The sequence below is a fragment of the Gobio gobio genome (assembly GCF_949357685.1).
Source record: "Gobio gobio genome assembly, chromosome: 10".
NCBI lineage: Eukaryota > Metazoa > Chordata > Actinopteri > Cypriniformes > Gobionidae > Gobio > Gobio gobio.
The window spans coordinates 11,588,001-11,612,731 of NC_137116.1; the positions used below are offsets into that span (position 1 = coordinate 11,588,001).

Genomic DNA, 24,731 nt, shown 5'->3' on the forward strand with positions numbered 1-24,731 from the left:
ATTTGGCCCGCGGGCCGGACTTTGGACATCCCTGGCATATACTTTCCTCACAGACATGAGAAATAGGCCTCTAGAAAGCTTAAAATATCTAGCTAAATAAGCTCAAAAACAAATACTGTATGTAATCCAAAAGAAAGGTGCATTTCCCTCTATAGGCGCACTACTGCGGAGATGACGAGTCAGCATCGTCAACGTAATCTTTGCAGCCCAACTCGGACTCAGAAAACACTAGTTTATTAATAAACAATTAAAATTAATGTCTCATTACTGTTGTAAACATAAACATTAGGCTACTTTTGCCAGTGCAAGGCATAAATTCTGCCCCCCAGTACCCTATATATGAGTCTTTGAGTCTGTAAAAAAGTCAACAAACTGAATAAATAAAACCAAAGGGTTTTTCTGAGGTAATGTAATCTTGTTAAAACAGAAAAATAAAAGTTCAGGAACTGGTATCGAAGTCAAGGTATCGGTATCTAACATTTTTTAACAATACCCAGCCCTAATCTGTAGTAGGGGTGGGCGATATAGCCTCAAAATTATATCACGATATTTCAAGAATATTTGCGATAACGATATTTATGACGATATAGAAAAAAAATTTATGGAACAAAGTTTTATTGGTTATTGCAGCTGGTAGGCAGCAGCATGTATTAGTGCAAACAAAACCATTACATAATATTTTAGTTTAACAATAATGTAATTTATGCCATGGTCTGTCTGAATATTTGATTCTGATTGGCTGGAAGGTGTGCAATAAAATAGTTTAATGCACAGGTAGTTCCAAGTCAGATGAATCCTCGTTCTATATTAATGCGCTGTTTTCATTTCAGGTGTGTTCATTTCAGACGGAGCACTGTAATCGGTTTAAAAGTCTGAAAGTCCGAATGAAAATGCTGCATATAAACACTGCTTTCATAAGGATACACTAATATTTCTGAAGTGTAAAACTTTTTATTTTGTAACAAGTTACGAAGATAAATGTTGGAATAAGGACACAGACATAGCCTGGCTACGCCATCTCATCTGACAGCGTTTGTCCCAGGTACTTTCTACTTCAACTGCGCCTGATGTGTTTCTTACAGCAACACCAGATCGGTTTAGATAACGTCTCGTGTAAACTGTCCACAGAATCGTTCAATCGGAATGATTTTAATCGGAATGACATAAAAGTGTGCATGTAAACGGGACTATTGAAGCGCGCACGCACACACACGCACGCGTCACTCGCATTCAGAGAGCAGAGATCGCGCTGCACATTCATGAGCACAGAAACTATTAACGCCGCCCCGTGACTTTTAGCAATAAAATAGCTAAGTTACTGGATCACTACATTATATTTCTCAGCAACGATGGGGTTACATGGCTATTTTTCAGTAATAAACTCACATCTTCGTTAAGAGAGACGCTGAACTGACGCAGTCATACAGGTACGAACCTCTCTCTCTCTCTCTCGCTCTCATTAATCCAAATAAATGCTATGATCCATTAATTCAAATAAATGTAATCTTACGCACTACTTTATCTCTGTGTCTGATTCAAAGAAGGCAGAATGCTAGATCTAACCAGCCGTAACTGACGAAAATAACTGTCAATGTTACCCTTCCGGTCAAATATTGCGCTGCAAACATCAATAGCAGCTTTAAGTTGTCAATGTTTAGTCAGTTGTCAAGAGGCCTGACCTCTTGTAACCAAGTAGCTCCCTTTTTAGGTACTAAGTCATTATCGGAGGCTGACATGCTATTCTTCGTGTATACTCTGACAAGTGTTGTTGTTGTGCGCGCTAGGGAACGTAAATGCGCCATACGCCGTCGCGTCGCTATATCATTTATATCGCGATATGACACTTTTTTTATCATGTAAAAATTTATACCGGTATTATCGTGGACGGTATGATATGGCACACTCCTAATCTGTAGGATATTTTACATTTTCTGTTTGAGTTGAAAATCATACGTCTAAACTTACGACTAACAGACATTTCCTCAACTAGAGCGACTAACAGTAAGTGCATTCATTAGGTTGGTACTCTGACACCAGCGGAGCGGCATTGAGCGTTAGGTAAATGTTTAGTAGAGGTCTGCGAGTTAAACATCCTGTTGACTTATTGTCAGTTCTCGGAGCTGCTCGCCCGATCCCCCGGGGTTCGTTTCCCTGAACACCTACTGCTTCCAGATGCACGTATTTAAAGAGCCCTTCATGAGTATTTTTAGATCCGGGAAATCCAAACTTAGCCCTGCTGCAGGGGAAAATACAAGGAAAAGTCGATTAACTGCTGAAGAATGAAGCATTTCCCACTTCTGTGTGCTATCTAGAGCACTCGTTATGGGTAACACCGGGTCACGCCGCGACTTTGAATAATGTGAGCAGTAATAAGCATTGCTTATGTAAGATAAGCGTCACATGCCTGAAGACTGCGGTCAAATGACCATGGCATCATAAGAAGCGTGTAAATCTTGTGACAAGCCAGACAAATGCGTTTACAACATGGTGAGTTGTTGACTCCTGTACACGATAATGCTGTAAAGTTTAATGTGATGTATGACTCCAAATACACCTTGTAAAGGTCTTTTCACATGACATGAAAGCACAGATAGACGAGATTTCTTTATGAGATTGTTATGCCATTTAAAGAATAAAGTTGAGAGTATTACAACTCAAGGGTTCATTGACCAATAGAAAAGAGGCCTTTCCATTATTTCATCATTTCATTTTCTATTTTACTGCATGACTTCAAATTGACACAGCACTTTATAGACCCTTTATTAAATTCATTGAGTTTTATGTGACAAAGTCATAGGCATATCATGACATTCAGATAATAATCTTAAGTATATTATCCATGGTATATTATTTATGCAAATTAATAAGTAATAATAATAATGCTTGATTCAAACATCACTAATAAAATGTATAAAACCACTGATATACACTAGGGATACACAGATACCACTTTTTCCATAACTAGTCCGATACTTTCATTTTATGAATACCAGGTACCGATTCCCCGAAATTTCATTGCATTTGTAAAATATAATATTTAAATATAATAATTTAAATTTGATTGAATGGTCAAAAATATGTAAAAATGCAGATCCTGGCGTGTATTCGGGTAAACGCAGCCGGAAATGTCTTTAGTGAACGTATACAGAGTTGAATGAGAAATCGGGTGTTACAATGAATTTGGTGCATGCAGCTCTTAAAGGGCCGGACCTCATATTCTGTGTGAAGCAGGGCAGGGCAGGAACATGCCGGCCATGTGAGTTTTTAGGGTCTACATTTTTTTTTTTGATAAAACAATGAATAGTAAGTTCTGTCATATTATTCAATTACTTTTACTGTTTTTTGCCATGGTATGGATTCAGTATCGTATCGAGGTATTTTAGTCTGGTATCATATCAAAGTCATAATTTTGGTATCGTGACAACCCTATTCTATATAAAAAGTATTTGCTGATATTCTCTTTTTTTGTTATGTTGGTTTACAAATTTGTACCTTTTTACATTTTTACTCTTTTAGTTTTACATTTTGTCAAGAGCTTGTTTACATTTATACTTTTTATAGTACACTACTGAAGGCCAAAGTAAATTAAATGTTTTTAAGTAAAATAGTTGAAAATGATTGCGATAAATTAGTCGATAGATTAATCGATAAATAAGTCGATAGATTAATCGATATAAAATAGTCGTTAGTGGCAGCCCTAGTGTGTACTGTGTATAATTATCATTTTAATACACACACATGCATATATTTATATAAACAAACTTTTATTTTGGATGCAATTAATTGCGATTAATCGTTTTATATATATTGGGTAGAATAAAATGAATATGAATCATATTAGTTGGCTTAATTCGTTGAGCAAATAGAGGTTTCCTTCAATTATTTGCAAGCTTAATTATGCCTGTATTACTGTTTTTTTGTTTCTTTTTTTCCCCTCTTCTACTCACCAAGGCTGCATTTATTTGGTCAGAAATTCAGTAAATACAGTAATATTGTGAAATATTTTTAAAATTTAAAAGAACAGTTTTCTATGTGAATATATTGTAAAATGTAATTGATTCTGTAATTTATTATTTTAATAGCATTTATTTGAAATAGTAATCTTGTATAACATAATAAATGTCTTTCCTGTCAGCATCCTGAATGAAAGTATTCATTTCCTTCTTTCAAAAAACACTTGAACAGTAGTAGAAGTCTTCATCTCACGTGAGTGAACATCATTTTAAAGAGATTTCAGTATTATTCATTCTTCAAGTATACAGTAAATTGTTTGAATGAACCTTTGAGTGTTAAATTGCACAGTCTTAGATCTATATGTACGGAAAGGAAAGATGTGGATGCTTTCACTCACCTTTGAATATGTTTTTCCTCCTTTGAGTTCCTGTAATGAAAACAGGAAGAGTGTGAAGTTCAGTGACGGGACAGTCAGACACACTAAACGGCATCAATGTTTATCCCAACATACCTAAACACAACCTCACCCAAACACACTCCTCATAAGCAACACTTCAAGCTGACAATATGTAATGAAAACCTTTCCAAGTTCAACTCAAACTCGGCATGCAAGTCCTGCGGGAGTTAAGACCTCAATTTTTAATCTCACTTTAACGAATTCATCCTACCTTCCTCACAGAGACGCGACACACACAGGGGTCCAGAACGCCGGTGTTGGGGTTGGCGCTCATTTTGCATACAAAGGAGAACCTCTTCCTCCAGCGAACGGCGTTGTCGTGGACTTCTTCTCTGTGGGCGAGAGAACAAAGATTCAGGACTGTTATTTCAGACACATGCTCGAGTCGGATCCAGACTGATGCTGATGATATGTTGATGTTGGTTGTGACATCGACTCTCTGCTAATGTTTCAAGCTGTGGGTCTGTTTGTAATGGCTGGTCGTGTAGTAAAAGGGTTCAAGCCGTTTGCGACTGGAAACCATCCTGACCTTCAAAGCCAAGGAACTGGGATCAATCAAACCTCATGTTCCTCCACTAAAGCGAAGGGAATTTGTTTAAATATAACAGCCATTCTGAAGCATTTAGTAATAATGTGAAGGATATCCACATGATATTATATCACATCGGGTCAATGATTGACACAACGCCAGCTTCTGTTCCTACTAGTCGTGCACTGGAATTGAACAAATTTAAGGTTTTCACAAAAAAGTTTACTTAATGAATTAATCAAATTGATTTAATAATCAACATTCAAATAAAAGCGGAATTGCATATAGACATTTCAAATTGCACATAAGTTTTTATATCAACTTTTTAAGTATATAATTATGTTTCTACTCCAATTTGTTGTTATATAAACATTAAATAATGAAGGCATCAATAACATGTGAAGTAAAAATATATGAATATGTAATATAGTGCAAATATTTCTCTCTCCAGAGTTAATGGTCCTTGAATGGGTTTTCTGAGTTAAATGTGACGTTGTGTGACATTTTGTTTGTTTTATCGACGTCTTTCCACAGTTGAAACAGTGATTGATCGACTGCATGAGAGACAATACATTTCAGTAAGTTGTACTGTTTCATTTAACATGCCTTCTGATGTTTACTCATGTTTATTTCATTATTTTCGTATCAATATCTGTTCATCAAAAAGAAATTGAGAAATCATTTTGAAAATGTATAATTGAGAAATCGATATTGTCATTGAAATATCAGTGCATCACTAATTCCTACCTCTAAAGACTGCCAACAGGACAGGCTTTGCTCAAAAGCCTACATTCACAAACACAACGCTTATTTACTATACAAACACACAAGCGTAAAGTCAAATATATAGAGATTGGGTACTCAAGCTCAGACTCGAATCCAGCTTTTAGCAGACTTGAGTTGTCAAACTCGAGCCTTTGTGTCAGTATTGTGTCAGTACTGCATCGTCACAAAACACGGATAAACTTGGTTTTAAAGCAGGCGTGTATCAGTGGATCCGTCTGCTTTGAAACGCTCCCGTGTGTATCTGTGCAAGCGCTCGATGAAGAGCGCCAAGGATGTCTATTTACAACATGTTTTTGAAGCACTGATCATTGTAGCCAATCACAGACATATATGTTGAGTGCGTGAACACAACGGCCAATCAGAGGTGTTTTTAAAAAAAATGCTCGTTAAAAATGCCAGCGGGAAATGCTGGTATTGTCACATTTTTTTAATTCTCAGACTCGATTGGTTAAAGACTGAGACTCGACTCTCGCTCAAAGGGTTAAAGACTCAGAATTGACTCGCTCAAAGGGTCAAAGACTCAGACTCGACTCGCTCAAAGGGTTAAAGACTCAGACTCGACTCGCTCAAAGGATTAAAGACTCAGACTCGACTCGCTCAAAGGGTTAAAGAGTCAGACTTGACTCGCTCAAAGGGTTAAAGACTCAGACTCGACTCGCTCAAAGGGTTAAAGACTCAGACTTGACTCGCTCAAAGGGTTAAAGACTCAGACTCGACTCGCTCAAAGGGTTAAAGACTCAGACTTGACTCGCTCAAAGAGTTAAAGACTCAGACTTGACTCGCTCAAAGGGTTAAAGACTCAGACTTGACTCTCGCTCAAAGGGTTAAAGACTCAGAATTGACTCGCTCAAAGGGTCAAAGACTCAGACTCGACTCGCTCAAAGGGTTAAAGACTCAGACTCGACTCGCTCAAAGGGTTAAAGACTCAGACTCGACTCGCTCAAAGGGTTAAAGACTCAGACTTGACTCGCTCAAAGGGTTAAAGACTCAGACTTGACTCGCTCAAAGGGTTAAAGACTCAGACTCGACTCGCTCAAAGGGTTAAAGACTCAGACTTGACTCGCTCAAAGGGTTAAAGACTCAGACTTGACTCGCTCAAAGGGTTAAAGACTCAGACTCGACTCGCTCAAAGGGTTAAAGACTCAGACTCGACTCGCTCAAAGGGTTAAAGACTCAGACTTGACTCGCTCAAAGGGTTAAAGACTCAGACTCGGACTCGATTGGTCAAAGACTCAGACTCGACTCTCGCTCAAAGGGTCAAAGACTCAGACTCGACTCTCGCTCAAAGGGTTAAAGACTCAGACTCGATTCTCGCTCAAAGGGTTAAAGACTCAGACTTGACTAGCTCAAAGGGTTAAAGACTCAGACTCGATTCTCGCTCAAAGGGTTAAAGACTCAGACTCGATTCTCGCTCAAAGGGTTAAAGACTCAGACTCGATTCTCGCTCAAAGGGTTAAAGACTCAGACTCGACTCTCGCTCAAAGGGTTAAAGACTCAGACTTGACTAGCTCAAAGGGTTAAAGACTCAGACTCGATTCTCGCTCAAAGGGTTAAAGACTCAGACTTGACTCTCGCTCAAAGGGTTAAAGACTCAGACTCGACTCTCGCTCAAAGGGTTAAAGACTCAGACTCGACTCTCGCTCAAAGGGTTAAAAACTCAGACTTGACTCTCGCTCAAAGGGTTAAAGACTCAGACTCGACTCTCGCTCAAAGGGTTAAAGACTCAGACTCGATTCTCGCTCAAAGGGTTAAAGACTCAGACTTGACTCTCGCTCAAAGGGTTAAAGACTCAGACTTGACTAGCTCAAAGGGTTAAAGACTCAGACTCGACTCTCGCTCAAAGGGTTAAAGACTCAGACTCGACTCTCGCTCAAAGGGTTAAAAACTCAGACTTGACTCTCGCTCAAAGGGTTAAAGACTCAGACTCGACTCTCGCTCAAAGGGTTAAAGACTCAGACTCGATTCTCGCTCAAAGGGTTAAAGACTCAGACTTGACTCTCGCTCAAAGGGTTAAAGACTCAGACTTGACTCTCGCTCAAAGGATTAAAGACTCAGACTCGACTCTCGCTCAAAGGATTAAAGACTCAGACTCGACTCTCGCTCAAAGGGTTAAAGACTCAGACTCGACTCTCGCTCAAAGGGTTAAAAACTCAGACTTGACTCTCGCTCAAAGGGTTAAAGACTCAGACTCGACTCGGACTCGATTGGTTAAAGACTCAGACTTGACTCTCGCTCAAAGGATTAAAGACTCAGACTCGACTCGGACTCGATTGGTTAAAGACTCAGACTTGACTCGTTGAAAGGGTTAAAGACTTTGACTCGACTCAGACTTGAATAAGGTGGACTCAAACTCAACACTACAAATATACACACAAACACAAGCACACAAACTCATGATTGCCTTTGAGAATGTAAAGAGAACACGAACAAACCATACTGAATATTCATGAGCTTCTGACCATCTGCTATGCAAATATGTCTAATAATACGACTCAGAAAACCGCAGAGGCAGACTATCAGATGGCTTTGAATTAGAATGGCAAATGTTACATCAATGTTAACAGTAAGACATTTCCCAGCAACCACATAGCAAAATGTTAAAACACCATCTTAGAAACAATGTCATGGAAATCCAAGTTTGAGTGGATTTGCTAGCAGCTGGACAAAATAAACCTGTTGAATGATACTAAAACAGTGTGTCATCATGGATTTGGAGAATATAAAAACACATCTGAGTTTCAGGACAGAACCAGAGCAGACACCTCCATCTACAAAACATTTAGAGAGCTGAAATGTGGCTTATCGCCAACACCAGCATCTGTTCCTAATCCTTCGTCACACTCAAACACTAACACACACACACTCTCTCTCTCTCTCTCGCTCACTCTCACACACACACTTCATACCGCACTAAGGAGTGGCATTAGTGTGTGACTAATGTTCATGTTTCATGTTCTGGGACAAAAACAAACTGCAAACATGTTTGCTTCCACACGTTTGTCTAAATCAGGTCACACCACCAACCCATTTTTATATAAAGCAAATTAACTAGACTAACCCAAACCATAACCCTGAGCTATGTTTGGGTCTCAGAGCCGTGGCATTTAATAGCTCAAACATACTAAAAGTGTTTTTAAAATGTGCTTGTGCTGAAGAAAAAACTTAACTGGAATAAAATAATATAACTAGTCACATTTTTGAAAATGTCTGATACATGTCTGATAAATGGGTTTTATAAGGTCAGATCAACATATTACAAGAATTCGAAGGGAAATTAGAAGGTAATTTTGTAAAAATATATGTATATATAGACATATATGTACTGATAAGGCATAACATTATGACCTAATATTGTGTTTGTTCCCTTTTTGCTGCCAAAACATCCCTGGCCCGTCGAGGCATGGACTCCACTAGACCCCTGAAGGTGTGCTGTGGTATCTGGCACCAAGATGTTAGCAGCAGATCCTTTAAGTCCTGTAAGTTGCGAGGTGGGTCCTCCATGGATCAGACCTGTTTGTTCAGCACATCCCACAGATGCTCGATTGGATTGAGATCTGGGGAATTTGGAGGTCAAGTCAACACCTCAAACTATGCATCAAACTGAGATGCTCTGTGTATTCTGACACCTTTCTATCAGAACCAGCATTAACTTCTTGAGCAGTTTGAGCTCCAGTAGCTCGTCTGTTTGATCGGACCACACGGTTCAGTCTTCACTCCCCACGTGCATCAATGAGCCTTGGCCGTCCATGACCCTGTGGCCGGTTCTCCACTGTTCCTTCCTTGGAGCACTTTTGATAGAGACTGACCACTGCAGACCGGGAACACCCCACAAGAGCTGCAGTTTTGGAGATGTTCTGACCCAGTCGTCTAGCATCACAATTTGGCCCAAACTCGCTCAAATCCTTACGCTTGCCCATTTTTCCTGCTTCTAACACATCAACTTTGAGGACAAAATGGTCACTTGCTGCCTAATATATCCCACCCACTAACAGGGACTGTGATAAAGAGATGATCAGTTTTTGTAGTATTATTTTGCATACTGTTCAAATGTTTTGTAAATCTGTACGATTTTTTTAAAGAAACTGATACTTTTAATCGTTAAGGATGCATTAAATTGACCAGAAAGTGACAGTAAAGATATTTATGATGCGACAAAAGATTCTCTTTTAAAAATTAAAAATGTGAACTGTTTTCAACATTGATAATTTATCAGAATGATTTCTGAAGGATCATGTGACACTGAAGACCGGAGTTATGATGATAAATTCAGCTTTGATCTCAGAAATAAATTACACTTTACTATTATATTCACATAAAAACAGTTATTTTAAATTCTAAAAATATTTATATATTTTTTACTGTATTTTTGATCAAATTTAATACCTGTAAAATCGAATTTTACCGTTGAAAATATAAACACACACACATATTGATTCCAAGAACCCTCACTGTCCACAAAAGTATCTGCGTATTATTTATGAAGCAGCATCGAAGTGGCCAATAAACCCCTTCAGGGTCATCAGAGGGTTTAGTATTGTCCGGTTCTTCTGTTATCAGAGCCGCTGTGGTTTATCTGCCCCCCCCCCCCCCCCCCTCCCCAGCCGCCACATTCTTTCACAACATTCCAGGGGCCGTGGCACTTTGTTCCATCGCCGTAGTAACCACAACCACCTCGTGTCCACAGCAACACTGGCGGAAGGAGAAGAGTTGGAAAGAGAAAGTAAGCAACACCCTAGCAACCACCCACATCATCTTGAGTTTTGCGTGCACAATCCCCACTTTTTAATGAATACGGCTTCCGATCATCAATGCAACCGAAAGCTGCACATCACATCTTCAAAAGCAACAATCTCATAATAAATAGTCCCACAAACAACAACACAACAGGCTTTGTGCGTCCTCGCGCTTTCATGCTCTCGGCTCGACTCTCTCCCACGCCGGCCAAAGGCAAACCCAATCAAGCGCTCCTGAATGGACCAATTGTTGGGAGACTCGGGACAATTTAGAGCGTACAAAAGATCCATGAGCGAGATTCATGTGGAATAAATATGCATTAGATGCTCGCCGGGCAGCCTAGCAGGGAGCAAAGGTTTCTGGGAGAGAAGAATCACAGGCACATTTATTAAACTCGTAAATGATCAATGGCAAATAAAGGCAAGATCATAAAAAGATCTTAAATTGTTTAAAAAGCATAGAAAGTTTGTTATTTTTGTAAATGTATCTCATACTTAAATAAAAAATAAATTAAAAAAACCTTTACAAATATATTATTGAATGCACACAAACTTTATCATCTTTTTTTTGCATAATGTAGATTTTTTTATCAAAAATTATTTCTTACAAATATCATGAATGCATGAAATCATAAATACCACGAGTCTCTAACTAATAAACGAATCTAATAAATTGCTAAAATGATAAATTATCTTTTTCTCAGAACGGTGGGTAATTATTAAACACCCACAAATATATATATAAATATATATATTATAATATATTATATTAAATATAATATTTAAATATTTGTTTTTTTACTATTATTCAATTTATATATTTTAATTTAATAATTTAAATGTAATTAATTAATTATATATATATAAAATAATTAATAAATGTATTATTAATTAATATATTTATTAAATATATAATGTTATATTAAAATTATTGAAATATTTTATATTTTTTTACTATTATTAATTTTTTTTTTTATCATTTAAATTTAATATTTTATATATATATATATATATATAATAATTAATAAATGTATTATTAATTAGTATAATTAATTAATAATTAAATAATGTTATATTAAATATAATATTGAAATATTTTATTACATTTTTTACTATTATTAAATTGATATATTTAATAAAATATTTCAATTTTTTTTTAAATTTCCCAATGGTAAGTGGTCTCTTAATTCTTTCCAGAGCTGTATAAAATATTGTAATACGTCATTCTAATACGATGATTTGCTGCTCAAGAAACATTTATGTTTATTATCAGTGTTGCAAACAGTTTATACACTCTATAAAATGCTGGGATAAAAACAACCCAAGTTGGGTTGAAAATGGACTAACCCAGTGATTGGGTTGTTTTAAGCAAACATTTAACCCAACCGCTGGGTTAAAACGACCCATTCACTGGGTTTGAACAACCCAATTGCTGGGTTAGTCAATTTTCAACCCAACTTGGGCTGTTTTTAACCCAGCATTTTTTAGAGTGCATGTTTGTGGAAACTGTGATACATTTAACATTGAAGAATAGAAAGCATTTATTTGCAGAAGCAGAATCTTTTGTAACATTATAAATGTCACTAATGTCACTTTTAATAAATGTAATGTGCCTTTGCTGAATAAAAGTGTTAATTTCTTTCTTTTTTTTTTAAAGAAGAAAGGATCTGTAGTGTTTGTATATAAAATGTGCTCATCAAGGTGCATTCAAGTATGAAATGCATTTTTTAAAATGAATGCATTTATAATAAAACAAAAGTGTTGGATCACTGGTGCTGTTAGAGTACCGCTAACACACTGAATATTCATCTGCAAGACACAGTAACCCTGATTGTGCGTGGTTTCTCTTGAGACGTAGCGTGCTGCACACTCTGGGGAAGACGATCAGAATAGAAAACAAAAGAGAGAGGCTTCATTAAAAAGAGGAAACCCTGAAAGAGGACAGATCCTCCCCCTGACCCAAAGCACACAATGCTCACAATGCCCTACTCCAACTCAACAGCAGCACGAGTCGACTAACCCAAACCTGCTGTAAACTAACCACAGTACGACTGAAATCTACCTCATCCAGACCAGAGCCTAACCATCACAACACTGTTGGCCGCTTTAATACTGATACACACATGAACAGCTCCACTTGAGTATGATGAATAGCATACTAGCATACTAGAGATGCACAGATTGACATTTTCTTGGCCGATTCCGTTTGTTTTGCAAGTACCAATTTTTGCAGATTTTCTTTCAAAGCACTATAATTGACAGCATGTACAAAGAAAAATCTACTTTTCTGCAATGCAAAATTATTTTTTTTATAAAAAGACAGTAATAAAATCAGAACAAATAAACATTTCAAACAACAGCAGCTCAAATGCAATAGAATAAAGAGAGATATGAAATAAATGACAATAATAGGGCACTATGAAATGTTTGTGTTGTGTATTTTAGTTGTTCTGGTAATCAAATGAAGGCATAAAACATTAATACATTTTTTATTGATTATACATTATTATATTATAATGTTATTTTTATTTTGAAAAATTGTGTGATTATTCCTTTAAAAAAAAAATTAAGTTTTAATAATTATTGCAATGTTGTTATTATTAGTAGTAGTAGTTAAGACATTACATTATACTGTATAATTGTAATACAATTGTACATAGTACTATATACTAGTAATATTAACTATATGATATATGATAAAATGTTCATGAAGTGACTCTGGAGATGAAGTTCATGTTGTCACGATTAGGGTTGAGTACCGAACTCTGTACTTCTAAGGGCACCGACCAAATTACGTCTGTGCTACAGAGCACCGATTCACATGATATCAATCGGTGCCAAATTTCGGTACCTGAGAACGCATCTGATGATATAGACTAGTGTCTATGAATATTAACCCTCTGGGGCTCTTCGGTCATTTCTGACCCGAATTTTTTTAAATAAAAAATGTTAAAAATCGTAGCTTCATCGGAATGGTCCGAAACTTGGTGACTTTATTGGTACTTGGTATATAAACACCCAAAAAAATTGGGGACAGGATTTGAAAAGTCTAAGAAAAAATAGTCACAATCAGGACCTTTGGGTCAAAAATGACCCCCATACTAGGAAATGAATGTGAAATTGGCAAAAATATGAAAATACAGAGTTTTTTGTGCATACAATCTAAAAATCAGCCAGGATGCAGAAAAAAGGACTCAACAGTGAAGGGGTGAATCTCTAAAACATCAAGAGTGCAAAACAGACACAAAAACACACACAAAAACACAATTAGCTTTTGGAATGGCACGCGTTAATTTGTGTGTGGGTGTGTTTTTGTGTCTGTTTTGCACCCTTGATGTTTTAGAGATTCACCCCTTCACTGTTGAGTCCTTTTTTTCTGCATCCTGGCTGATTTGTAGATTGTATGCACACACAAAAAAACGAATTTCCCATTCATTTCCTATGGGGGTCATTTATGACCCATAAATGAAGAATCCCAGAGGGTTAAACCACAAAAATACTAATTTAAATACGAATCCTGCATATCTCAGTGCGAATGAATGGAGCAGACGCACGGTTTAATTTACCTCACCCACCCACACTGAATCGCACGTGTCGGTCGCATGTTTCCATCTCTGCCGTCTCATATGAGGACATGAACGCGTACATACGTCATCTCCAGAGCCACTCTGAGAGTTACTTTATGAGCATTTTACCGTCGCATTTGTACACATAATAACACTGCGAATGTCACGCGTGCTTCAGTGTGTGTGTGTGAGGTGAGGTGAGTGAAGAGAGAGTAAATGCGCAGCTGATGTTATCGTCTGTGCCGCTGGCAACAAAAACCGGCTCGGAATCGGTAGCCGATTGAGCCGATAATGCGGAAAATCGTCCGATTCCTAGCCGGTCGATCTCTATAAACATACTACTTACAATATGCATACTACTCTTATTAAGAAATGTCAGAAATAAGGCCATACATGCAAAAAATCTACATGCTGAATTTAACATGCAGCGCAGTGACAACATTCCACTACCATTCAAACGTTTGGGGTCAGCAAGATTTTTTTGTTTTCGAAAGAAGTCTCTTTTGCTCACCAAGGCTATATTTATTTAATCAAAAATACAGTAAAAAACATAAAAAATGTGAAATATTATTACAATTTCAAACAACTGTTTTCTATTTGAATACATTTAAAAATGTCATTTATTTCTGTGATCAAAGCTGAATTTTCAGCATCATTACTCTACATATAGTGTCACATGATCCTTCAGAAATCATTCTGATATGCTTCATATTTTTGTGCAAACTATTGTAGGATTCTTTGAAAGTTCAAAAGAACAGCGTTTATTTGAAATAGCAATATTTTGGAACATTTTAAATGTTTTTGCTTTGATCGATTCAATGCCCTTTCAAAAAGATCACAGTGATCGAGCCCAAACTTTTCTGACAGTATGCCAAAAATATTTCAGATAGTCCAGTTCACTTATATTGTGAATGCAGCCCATGTTACTGACCAGTAGTGTTAATTTCGTCAGACGAGACGAGACTAAATATGTTCGTTAACGACCTTTTTTTCCGTGACGAAGACGAGACGATGACGAGACTGCACCATTGTCCAAAAACACTGACTAAGACTAAATTAACATGCATTATTGTTGACGAAAAAGGACGAGACTAAAATGTTTTGCATAAAATAAAAACTAAGATAAAATCTCTCTTCATTTTCGTCTACAATCGTGTCTACTTTTTCATTATGAGATGAATATTCAGCTGTTCAAAATATTCCGAAAGAGTTCCCGCTGTTGCTGGAGTACAGGACTCCGCCTGTCATCTCGCGGCCGCGCGCGTGTGGTCACGTGGTTCCCGGAGCGCTCAATACCTCTAGCGCTGTGTCCGTATATTTGAATGGCTTAAGCCGCGTAAAGGCCCTGTTATACTCGCGCCTGGCTCCGCAGCGCAAGCTCCGCAAACTGCGCGCGCTCCTCCCCCAAACGAACGAGGCGTTTATAGTCGACGCGCGCGCCGTTGTAGTATTCTGTGAAACGACAGGGGGCGACTTGGAGTAATTGTTCTTAAATCCGTCGAAAGCAGGAGCGAAGAAGTTGTTTACCGGAACAGGTGAACAGAGCGTCCCGCAAGCCGTTCGTGGAACATAAACGACCCACATGAGCCCCGTAACTTTACAAGAGAGACTGGCCGTCACACTACGTGTTCTTGCGTCTGGCAGTAACCAAAAATGTGTTGCCTCCAGTTACAAGTTGGGCTCGACCACAGTTTCGTTGATCGCAGTACAAGTACAGGACTGTCATCAGAAGGGGATGTATACAGTAATGTTGCCAATCAAAGTAAAAAAAAAAAAAAAAAAAGTGTTAAATCTTGTGTGTTTGCTTTGTGCTTTAAAATATATTTTTCACTTTCATGTATAAGTTATCACAGTGTTTGTAATAAAACCATAAAACTGAAAGCGTGGCATTGGTCGACATTAGAACAAAATAGATGGATGTGAAAACATGCATACACTATATTGATATTTTTATACTATATATATAAAACTAAACAAGCACAATAAATGCTGTAGAAAGTGTCTTGTAAACTAATGTACTAAATGAAGCCTCTTTGTACAGGTAGTTTTTATAAAACACGTTCTATTTCAGTTAGTGTAGGCTCATTTCGAAAATGTAAACAGTTACTTAAGACAAACTGAGTGCTTAATGCAAATGTATTCTAAAGTCCTATTCTCAAAAGGAATGGATGGTTGGACGGATGGATGCCCATCAATGCAAACTTTCCATGAATTCTGTGCCATCTGGCTGTCGCGATGATCCCTCATGGAATGGTCATAAATGTGCCGGTACTGACGCACCAGCTCGGACAAAGTCGCCTCAAAATCGTACATCTTCGGATGCGGAGGTGCGCGCGGAGTTACAAAAAATGCGCTGCGCACCGCCAGGCGAAATGGGGTCTTGCGGAGCCAACGCGCGAGACCGCCCCCTCCGCGGTGACGTCATTTTTGCCGCGCGCACCCTCGCGCTCTTGCGGCCGCGGCGAGTATAAACAAGGCTTTAGTTACACAACAGCTTCACTTTACAGGTGTTTGCAGCAATTTTTGGTAAACAGTACAGCATAGTGTGCGTCAGCCACATTTACAGTATCATTTTATTATGGAGAGTGGTAGAGATCAACATTGTTAACATTAATATTAATGTTTTTCTTGTATTTAGCCCTCAGGTATTCCTTACTAATTAAGTCACACTTGTACTCATTGATGGTCAAATGTGATCATACACCTTAACTATTTTAAAAATAAATAGCCTATATTTTAATTCAATAATATTTATTGAATATTTTGAGGAGATCTTTTGGTACTAAATACTATTTGTGCAATGCTTATGGTCCATTAATGACCACTTAAAATATTTTTCTTCTAATATTTGTATTATTTATATTACAATTAGTGTATTAATTAAGGTTAAAATAGAGAATTCCACTGCAAAGAGGCAAATTAGAGCCATTTTGTGGCTGGAAAAATAAAAAAATTCACTTGTAATGCCATTCCCCACTGGTGCCCATATGGCTCTTTAATAAATATACATGAAGTCTAGTTGCTCAAAAGATCATAACTGATCATAACTGCTTACTTATTTGGGAAATTTTGAAATGTTAATAATAGTGAATAGTAAAGAATGCAAGCAAATATAATATAACCCCAAAAAAGTGTAAAAAACCTATTTTTCCTTATATGTACAGTAGGCAATATACATATGAATTCATACTGAATCAAGATCAAAATCAATATTTGTGCCCATCGTCTCATAAGCTAATGCTGATTTTAGGCATCTATGGCAGCTGTAAATCAACCAGTTAGCTATGGTGTTGTTGCACATTATGCAGGTTATATGTACTTTATGTAACTTATTTTTCCACAAAATATATTGAGTTTTCCTTTGACTAAAGCTAGACTAAAATGACAAGACTTTTGGTCGACTAAAACTTGACTAAGATACCTTGAGTTGTCGTTTGACTAAAACTAGACTAAAATGACGAGACTTTTAGTCGACTAAAACTTGACTAACAAAAAAAGATATGTGAATGACTAAATATGACTAAAACTAACAAGGAGATTTGGCACAAGACTAAGACTAAGACTAAATTAAAAATGGGTGACAAAATTAACACTACTGACCAGTCAGAATCAGACTGAATGTCCTCAGGTTTCGTGAGGCCTGTATGTGTACCCCTGTTTTTGCAGATGATTCAGTCGAGCAGAAATGTGCTGCGCTGAAACCGGATCTTTATCTCCCATCCTGTAGCTCAGCCCCGTGTCAGACCCTGACAGCGCTTGGACAAACATCCCAGAGCGGCGCGCTCCAATCAGCCGGCCTGACGTCACCGCAGACCTTCCTTTACTATCTTCTAGCGGACACAGAGGCGCTGGCTTCCCGTGCGTGCTGGACCACAGGATAAGGGAAGGTGAAGCCTACAGAGGGTTCGGCTCACTTCAGCAAGGAAGCTGTTGTTTAATACTTAGGCCGCGTGTCCACCAAAGTGTTTTTAGACAGATGAAAACGCCTGTTTCCAGTTGAGACCCTTTGCTTGCTATGATACGGAAGTGTTACTAGTATCTCATTTCACAGAGAGTTTGTTTCTGTATTGATTGAAAAATGCAGATACAATGTAAAGTATTTGCTCTGGCTTTTGTTTTAAATCATTTTCTCTCGTTATTATGCTTGTTGTTTTCATCTGTCGTTGTACATGCAGAATGTGGCGGTTGGTCGGTGTTGTATTTGTCCCGCCCCTCCTCCACTGTGATTGGACGGCTGGGTGAAAAGTGATGAGTGCTGCGTTTTACTCAACTGAACATTTTTCAACTCTCTGCGACTGGTAAAAAAACGGTGAGTGCTCAGCGTTTGAGTGTGAAATAGACGTTCAGCATCGTTCAAAACGCGGTGCTCCCATTAAAAACAATTGGATAATTGCATTCTGACTTATTGACACTGTTAAAGAGTTGATTCTCATGCTAAACATGGCCAACATTTTAAAAATCAAGTTGGACGCATGATGGAATATTTCTGTGCCAAATACACTCCTTCAGGATTCAAACAAGTTTCGGAAAGTTTTTTTTGTATGATTTTGTATGATGTCATAAAGGGCGGAATTGCTTGTATGGGCACTTCTCCCGGATGAGCACACACACACACACACACACACACACACATCAACCAGAGCGAGACCAAGAGCGTGTCCGTCAACGAGCTTCGTTCGGGTTACGGGAGCCGTGTTTCCATTACAGATTTGTGCAAAACTTTTGAAATATTTTCTAAAACTATTGCGAAATGACGGCGTTTCCATTAACCGATGTTATGCAACTAAAACTCTTGTGATAAGTCATTCCAAAAATGATGCCACTTATGTTGGTAGGTTTATGTATATCCCACCCACCGCACTAGCCATTATTTTTAATGGAAAGAGACGTAGGTGTGTTATTAATTAAAATTAAAAGAGCGAAATGTTAGAATTTGCGTTTGAGTTAGTTTTTAATTATAATGTTTTTACTATTTCATTAATTTGACTTGGGAATTTCGCTGGTTGGAAATATGAATTGAATTTAGTTAACTTTGCGTTTAATAAACAAAATACATTTTTGAAATGAAGACTGTGTTTGGAGTGGAGTGCATGCAAAATAAGCAGTTTATTTTGTACACATCACTATGCAACATATGTCCTTATTAGGAGAAAATAGATGTTGTTTTACAAGAAAAATATGTTATATATTATTACGACATAATTGAGTGGAAAAAATAATATGTAGGCCCTATGTGGCAGCAATGTGTCACCGTACCAGGTGACCTGTAAATGCGGAAAAACTGTTTTCATAGCATTTTCGCGGAAATTTCCTTTTTCTAATTTTTCGGCCTGAAAAACCACCTCATGTGAGCGTAAAAACTTGTTTGCGATATATGGGAGTTTTAGCGAACTTCCATTGGCCGTATTTTCAATTCGCAATTTCAATTTGCGCAATTTGAAGGGAAATGGAAACACGGCTACTGTCATTTTGTTTTTAGACACAAGATCAACGATGTCACTAAAGAAGTGTGTGTGTGTGTGTGTTTTTCTGGTGGGAGGGAAAGATCACCTTGTTCAGTTTCACAAATAACCCAGCGTTAAGGGAACAGTAGATGCAGTTTGTGTTTCCGGAGTTCTGCAAGTGTGTGTGTGTGTGTGTGTTCCCGGTCATCAGTGGAAACCGCAGGCGGTGAGAGAAACTGATCAAACGTGTGTGTTTTGTTGCCAATTGGCGCGTAAGTGTGTGTGTGCCCTCGTGACTCTTTAGCTCCGCCCACTGCACGCCTCGGCTGTTTTTGGAGAGAATTGGTACAGCGTATCTGTCTTTTATAAATCTGATAAAACTAAAGCATTTTCTGTAAAGCAGCTTTGAAACAATATGTATTGTGTAAAGTGCCATACAAATATACAACATTAAGAGCATTTTCTTTTTATTATATGATTTTTACATGCGAGAAGGAATGTAATTTGATAATACTTACTACCCAAACAAACCAGAACAGACTTAAATTAAGTAGGTTATCATGATTAAAAATAAAGAAATAAATAGATAAAAAAAAATAACAAAATAATTATATTAAAAAAGTTTGCATATTTACATGCTCAAGAATAAAATCTTGTCATGTCTAGCATTGATTTGAGCACAAAATCATCCCTAGCTTGTGAAGAGCATTGTGATGCATATGAAGAAAAAAAAAACACTGTGAAAATGGCATTAGATACATTTCTAATTACAAATGCATCTAATTCCTTTTTTCAACAAGGCAGGAAGCGATAGCTGATCAAAACAGGAAGTGACAGCCGGCACATCCAATAAATAAATGCAATCTTTCTCCATCTCTGCCAGCCTGAACCCGCTCGCCTCCAGATCGGATGAGGAGGACCAGCTGTGTTCAGACATCCGGCCGGCCCCAGGCCCCGCAACAGCACAGGGGCCAAATCAGATTCTGAGAGGACGGTGGTTTAAAGGGTTAGTTCTCCCAAAAATGAAAATTAGCCCATGATTTACTCACCCTCAAGTCATCCTATGTGTTTATGACATTCTTCTTTCAGACGAACACAATCAGAGTTATATTAATGTCCTGGCTCTTCCAAGCTTTACAATGGCAGTGACCTGTCCATAAAAGTGCATCTATCCATTATAAAAGTGCATCATCCATCATAAAAGTGCATCTATCCATCATAAAAGTGCATCTATCCATCATAAAAGTGCATCTATCCATCATAAAAGTGCATCTATCCATCATAAAAGTGCATCTATCCATCATAAAAGTGCATCTATCCATCATAAAAGTGCATCTATCCATCATAAAAGTGCATCATCCATCATAAAAGTGCATCTATCCATCATAAAAGTGCATCTATCCATCATAAAAGTGCATCTATCCATCATAAAAGTGCATCTATCCATCATAAAAGTGCATCTATCCATCATAAAAGTGCATCTATCCATTATAAAAGTGCATCTATCCATCATAAAAGTGCATCTATCCATTATAAAAGTGCATCATCCATCATAAAAGTGCATCTATCCATCATAAAAGTGCATCTATCCATCATAAAAGTGCATCTATCCATCATAAAAGTGCATCCATCCATCATAAAAGTGCATCTATCCATTATAAAAGTGCATCTATCCATCATAAAAGTGCATCTATCCATAATAAAAGTGCATCCATCCATCATAAAAGTGCATCTATCCATTATAAAAGTGCATCCATCCATCATAAAAGTGCATCTATCCATCATAAAAGTGCATCTATCCATCATAAAAGTGCATCCATCCATCATAAAAGTGCATCTATCCATTATAAAAGTGCATCCATCCATCATAAAAGTGCATCTATCCATCATAAAAGTGCATCCATCCATCATAAAACTGCATCTATCCATCATAAAAGTGCATCCATCCATCATAAAAGTGCATCCATCCATCATAAAAGTGCATCTATCCATCATAAAAGTGCATCCATCCATCATAAAAGTGCATCCATCCATCATAAAAGTGCATCTATCCATCATAAAAGTGCATCCATCCATCATAAAAGTGCATCTATCCATTATAAAAGTGCATCCATCCATCATAAAAGTGCATCTATCCATCATAAAAGTGCATCCATCCATCATAAAAGTGCATCTATCCATCATAAAAGTGCATCCATCCATCATAAAAGTGCATCCATCCATCATAAAAGTGCATCTATCCATCATAAAAGTGCATCTATCCATAATAAAAGTGCATCTATCCATCATAAAAGTGCATCTATCCATCATAAAAGTGCATCCATCCATCATAAAAGTGCATCTATCCATCATAAAAGTGCATCTATCCATCATAAAAGTGCATCCATCCATCATAAAAGTGCATCTATATATCATAAAAGTGCATCTATCCATCATAAAAGTGCATCTATCCATAATAAAAGTGCATCTATCCATCATAAAAGTGCATCCATACATCATAAAAGTGCATCTATCCATTATAAAAGTGCATCTATCCATCATAAAAGTGCATCTATCCATCATAAAAGTGCATCTATCACTTCCTCAAAAGTGTCATTTATTAGCCCGGGAAACATTACGAACTGACATGAGCCTTCACAAAACGGCTCCAAGAAATTGCATAAAGTCAGTCAATCAGATATAAACCGGAGATTTCAGAAAGACACTTGCCATTTTTGTGTACAATATGCATAAAACTATCCATGCACAGCCGCTGTATGGTTGTTATCCATAACGTTTCACTCTGGATTAAATCAATCAACCTCACACGTGACAAACTGAACTCTATCTGTGTCAATCAATGAGGATCACATGTGACTTTTAAAAAGCTGAGGTCAAAAGGTCACAGCATGACTCTGATCAGCTGGCTGACTTTGGATGATTTTTAAAAACCCAGTTGCATAACCACAAAAACTGGACGGAGAGAAAGCCCAAGGCTGTATGTCACTGTTTCCAAAGAGCCCTTGTTCTGAGCAATCTGGATTTATATCTATCAGACATCGGGGAGTGAAACTTCCAAAACACGAACGATAAATCCAAAATGGTCTGATTACATAACGCACAAAGACGCACAAAGATGCTTACAGTTCAGAGCAACAAGAACACGTCGTAAAGGGCAACGACTGACCCTTTGAACCGGCCAGCTGCTTATTACAGCATAAAAGACACGTCTCTCATTACGAGAGCAGGCTAAATATCCGCTTTGAATCTTGATAAGTCCATGCCGTGCTTGTTTGGCTGGTTTATGGCCGTTAAACATCATGCTGATGTGCAGGACGCAAAGCAGATCATGTTTGTGAGGTTCAAATTGAATTGCAACAAGGGATTTAGAAACCGAACCCTCTCTGAAGCGTCTTATCCCGGTTGTTTTGCGATGTTGGCCACTTCTCTGAGGTTGAGAGATAATCAGATGAGACGGACTCTGTGGAGATACTGTAATGAGGACAAGCACGAAGCAAGAGAGAAGACCGATCTGAAAGCAGGACATACACTGTATTGCACAATCCTTTACATGCACATGAACTTGAAAGGGTCTTGAAACCCCCCGTTTTAGCAGCCGTTAGTTCTCACCACAGTTTTGAAAAATTAAAATGACGATGAAGTGAACCCAAACGGCAAAATTAAAGTTTCACTGGAACTAAGGGGCCAAGGCCAACATTTAAATTGCTGACAACAGTTATAGTTTGTTAAAATAACTTTAAAAATGTTTGCATTAGAGCTAAAACATCACAGCATTTATAATTTAATTTAAAGAGGATTATACATCAATGCATGTGGCAGAATCGTAATGATTAATGAAGGACCTACAAACTGAGAGCATGCTGGGTAAAACACGCAGGTTTCACAAATGAGAGGAAAAATGCACATGTGGCAAAAGACTGGCTGTGGAGCCGGTATCATACACCCAGTGGTTTGCCTTTTTTATGGTTAACATTTCAAGAACTAAACTAGTCTTAAAACTACAGGGCTGTGTTTCCCAAAATCATCGCATTGCCACCAATGGTCTCGACCATCAACTTAACTCACAAAGCTTTTGAGAAACAATTTGGTTATGCAGTAAAGTCATCCATACAACTCTGAAAAGTTCAAGACATTTCATGTTTGCTTCCCTTTATCATCTAAAAGCCCAAAAACCAAAGTTGCCCAAAGGTTTCCACCTGTAGAACTGAATAGAATAGATTATAATGAATAAAATAAGCCTGCTAATGAAGTGAAGCACTAAAAACTGTTGATTGCAACTGCTTGCTAAAGACATTCGACGTTTCCTCACTCTCATATCCAGTCCAAAACGTTAATACATGCAACACAATAAAGAGATATTTTGATAAGTGGCTTTTCTTCTCTGATCACTGTCATCATATGAAAAAGAGAAGACTAGATGTTCGCTAAACTACCTCATTCTGAGTCCCAGGAAGTCATTCAGATGTGGAACAACATGAGGGAGAGTACACTGAAAAAAAGATTGGTGTACAATTTCCACTAGGGCTGTGCGATATGACATATATATCGGATGGATGAAATAAAAAGTCTATCGTTTCATATTATGCTCTATCGTTTATATTGTGGTGTTGCAAAATACATTGTTTATAGCAATACTTTTCTCATCATTTGGATGACTGTAACCGGGTGGATAGAGCAGGAGGTGATGGTCTAAAATCGCTTGAATGTCCAAACTGGCCTTAAAACACATACAATTGACAAAGTTTAGTGAAGACGCAAGTGATCTGGCTTCAGGGCTCACGCCTTGTTAGAGACACGACGCGGATCGGCTTTGCGTCACAGAAAACAGCTTGCGGGCACTGAAGTGCCATGTTTTTCCTACTGATGTTATTAAATGGTGTATAATCACTTGAATGTTCGAACTGGCAAGCCTTTAAACCAGATACAACAAATACAATTGACAAACTTTCGTGAAGATGCTGTCTGCGTGTGTTGACCAAAGACTGTAAAAAAAATATGGACGTAGTGTCCGTGACGTCACCCATAGGATTCTGAAGAGCAGTTTTGACGCGTAAAGTAGGGACCTGGATAATAGAAAATGGGCAAAGAGGCGGGACGTGGGCGGAGCTGAGGTGACGCGATGACTAACAGACAGCAGATAAACGGCAGTCCACCTGTCACTCAAAGTGGCCACGCCCTTAATTATGCAGAACTTTAAGGCCTTATATAATGTAAACCAGAGCCATAGAGAGAGAGAGTTGCGACAACTCCATAGACTCCAAT

General features: G+C 37.8%; 1 protein-coding gene across 2 annotated transcripts in view; it reads right to left on the reverse strand.

Annotated features, from left to right (window-relative positions):
• Positions 1 to 24,731, reverse strand: part of eeig1a (estrogen-induced osteoclastogenesis regulator 1a) — a 66,343-nt gene that overhangs the window by 22,581 nt on the left and 19,031 nt on the right. For both annotated transcript variants that reach the window (XR_013817357.1, XM_079827792.1), the window contains exons 3-4: positions 4,623 to 4,743; positions 4,352 to 4,381 (exon numbers count right to left, since the gene is read on the reverse strand). Coding sequence is in view for 1 of the 2 variants with exons in the window: in XM_079827792.1 (XP_079683918.1) it covers positions 4,352 to 4,381; positions 4,623 to 4,743 (151 nt within the window). In the remaining variant the exon portion in view is untranslated. The remainder of the gene's footprint in view (positions 1 to 4,351; positions 4,382 to 4,622; positions 4,744 to 24,731) is intronic.